The 2,499-nt window shown below is 72.7% G+C and overlaps 1 protein-coding gene across 1 annotated transcript in view; it reads left to right on the forward strand.

The window, feature by feature from the left end:
- ARHGAP39 (Rho GTPase activating protein 39) overlaps positions 1–1,730 on the forward strand; it is a 75,931-nt gene extending 74,201 nt beyond the window's left edge. Inside the window, exons 8-11 of the mRNA XM_085316994.1 lie at positions 52–251; positions 632–723; positions 1,122–1,291; positions 1,419–1,730. Of these exons, the coding sequence (XP_085173120.1) occupies positions 52–251; positions 632–723; positions 1,122–1,291; positions 1,419–1,613 (657 nt within the window). The 3' untranslated portion in view covers positions 1,614–1,730. The remainder of the gene's footprint in view (positions 1–51; positions 252–631; positions 724–1,121; positions 1,292–1,418) is intronic.
- Positions 1,731–2,499: the final 769 nt, after the last annotated feature.

Genomic DNA, 2,499 nt, shown 5'->3' on the forward strand with positions numbered 1-2,499 from the left:
GGCCGGCCGCCTCGCCCCGCGCCGCCGCACTGCCCCTCCTGTCTCCCGCAGGGCCTGAAGAAGCCGAACATCGAGGAGATCCGGCACGCCAAGAACGCCGTGTTCAACCCCTCCATGTTCGGCAGCTCCCTGCAGGACATCATCAACATGCAGAAGGAGCGCTACCCGGACCGGCAGCTGCCCTGGGTGCAGACCCGCCTCTCCGAGGAGGTGCTGGCGCTCAACGGCGACCAGACTGAGGGCATCTTCAGGTACCGGCACGGCCCAAGCGTCCTCCCGGGCAAACGGGGGCCGCGGGGCGCCCGGGATCTGCCCCGGGCCTCCCCGGCCGCTCTCCCGGCCCCGGGGCGCCGGGTTTCCCGGTGGCAGGGTCGCTCGTGTCGCCGCAGCGAGCCCCTTCCCGCGGCGGCCCCTGCTCTGCCCCGCGGCCCGCCGGGGGCTCGGGCGCTGCCCCGTCCCCGTCCCCCGCTCGCCGCAGGCTGCCCCGTCCCCCCGGGGTTGTGGTTTTGGGACGGGGTCCCTAACGTGGCCCCGGCTCCTCCTGAGCGCCGCGCGCACCCCGGGGCTCTCGCCCTCGCCGTGGGGACGGCGCAGCTCGTCCCCGCGCCCCTGACGCGTGTCTCCTGCGCAGGGTCCCCGGGGACATCGACGAAGTCAACGCCCTCAAGCTGCAGGTGGATCAGTGGAAGATCCCCACGGGCTTGGAGGACCCTCACGTTCCCGGTGAGGAGGCGGCGCGGGCCGGGTGGCCGCCGGGGCCCCTCCGCTGTGGGGCTGGACGGGGAAGGAAGCGGAGAGCGGGACGGAGCCCAGTGACCGCTGGTGGCCCCGGGGCGTCCCTAGGCGACGGCTCTCTCCCTGGTAGCCTTCGGCGGAGCTCGCCTCCACGGCACCTCCCATTGCCCCCTGCACCCGCGTGCCTTTTGGGGTCCCCACCCATCTTCCGACGGCCCCACGTCCTGCGGGTGCCGGGGTCCCCTCCAGGCCGTGCCCGCGTCCTGCCCGCCGGTTTTCCCCGCTGCCCCTGGGCCTTGGAGGAGGCGCCGGCCGCGGCGGGAGCCGGTGCCGCGCGCCGGCCGTTTCCGCGCCCGCCGGCTCACGGCCCCGCTCCGCCCCCGCAGCCTCCCTGCTGAAGCTGTGGTACCGGGAGCTGGAGGAGCCGCTGATCCCGCACGAGTTCTACGAGCAGTGCATCACCCACTACGAGAACCCCGAGGCGGCCATCGCTGTCGTCCACTCTCTGCCCAGGATCAACAAAATGGTGCTGTGCTACCTCATCCGCTTCCTGCAGGTGAGGCCGGGACGCCCCGGGGCGTCCGTCGCGGCCCCGCTCGCTCCCACGGGGGCGCGGGGGACCTCGCCGAGCGGCCGCCGTCCCCGCGGGGGCCCGGCCGTCACCGCCGCCCTCCTCTCCCCAGGTGTTCGTGCAGCCGGCCAACGTGGCCGTCACCAAGATGGACGTCAATAACCTGGCCATGGTGATGGCCCCCAACTGCCTGCGCTGCCAGTCGGACGACCCGCGCATCATCTTCGAGAACACCCGCAAGGAGATGTCCTTCATCCGGGTGCTCATCCAGCACCTCGACACCAGCTTCATGGAGGGCGTCCTATAGCAGCGCGCGGGGTTCGGAGCCGCACCCGCGTCCCGCCTCCGCCGCCCCTCTCCCCTGCGCCCCGACCCGGCCGAGCGCCGCGAGCCGGGCCCCGCGGCGGCCCGTCCTCCCCGGGCCGCGGGGCCGTCTCGCTCCCCGCCGGCCGGAGCGGGTGGCCGGGGCCAGCCGAGCCCCCCGGGCCGCAGTCGGCGCAAAGGCGGAGGAGCACCTGGAGGCACCAGCGCCCGGGCTGCCGGAGCCCTGGCTCGCCGGGGCCACCGCACCGCGCCGGGGGCCCGCGTCCCGCTGCGCGTCTCCGCGCTGACTGTCCTCCCGCCCCGGCCTGCCCCTGCTCACTCTCCGGCCGGTGGTCACCGGCTGGCGCGGGGATTTGCGCTCCCTGGCACCTGCGGCGGTGAGCGCTCGCGCAGGGGTCCTGGCGCCGGCCCCGYGCACCGTCGTCCTCTCCTAGCCGGGCCACAGCTCCCCATGCTCAGAGCTGACGTGTCTTGTCACCGTCTGGGCCCTGGCAGCACCACCGGGCCACACTGGACCTGTCTCATCAGCACTGGCTGGTCCTGCTGGACCCATCRTGGCAACTGTCATCTCCGCCGGGACCTGCAAGAACCATCACGGCAGCTGTCATCTCTACTTGGCCCAGCTGGACCTTCTTGGTGCCCATTATCTCTACCTGGCCTTGCTGGACCTGTCTTGGGACTCATCTCCACATGGCCCTACCAGACCCATCGAGGTGSCCGTCATCTCCACCTGGCCCTGCTGGACCAATCTTGGTGCCCGTCATCTCCACCTGGCCCTGCCAGACCTTTTGCAGTGCCCATCATCTCCACCAGGCCCTGCTGGATGGATCTATGGATCTTGGTGCCCATCGTCTCCACCTGGCCCTGCT

This window comes from Rhea americana, unplaced genomic scaffold (genome assembly GCF_003343005.1).
Source record: "Rhea americana isolate MKP2758 unplaced genomic scaffold, rheAme1 scaffold_483, whole genome shotgun sequence".
NCBI lineage: Eukaryota > Metazoa > Chordata > Aves > Rheiformes > Rheidae > Rhea > Rhea americana.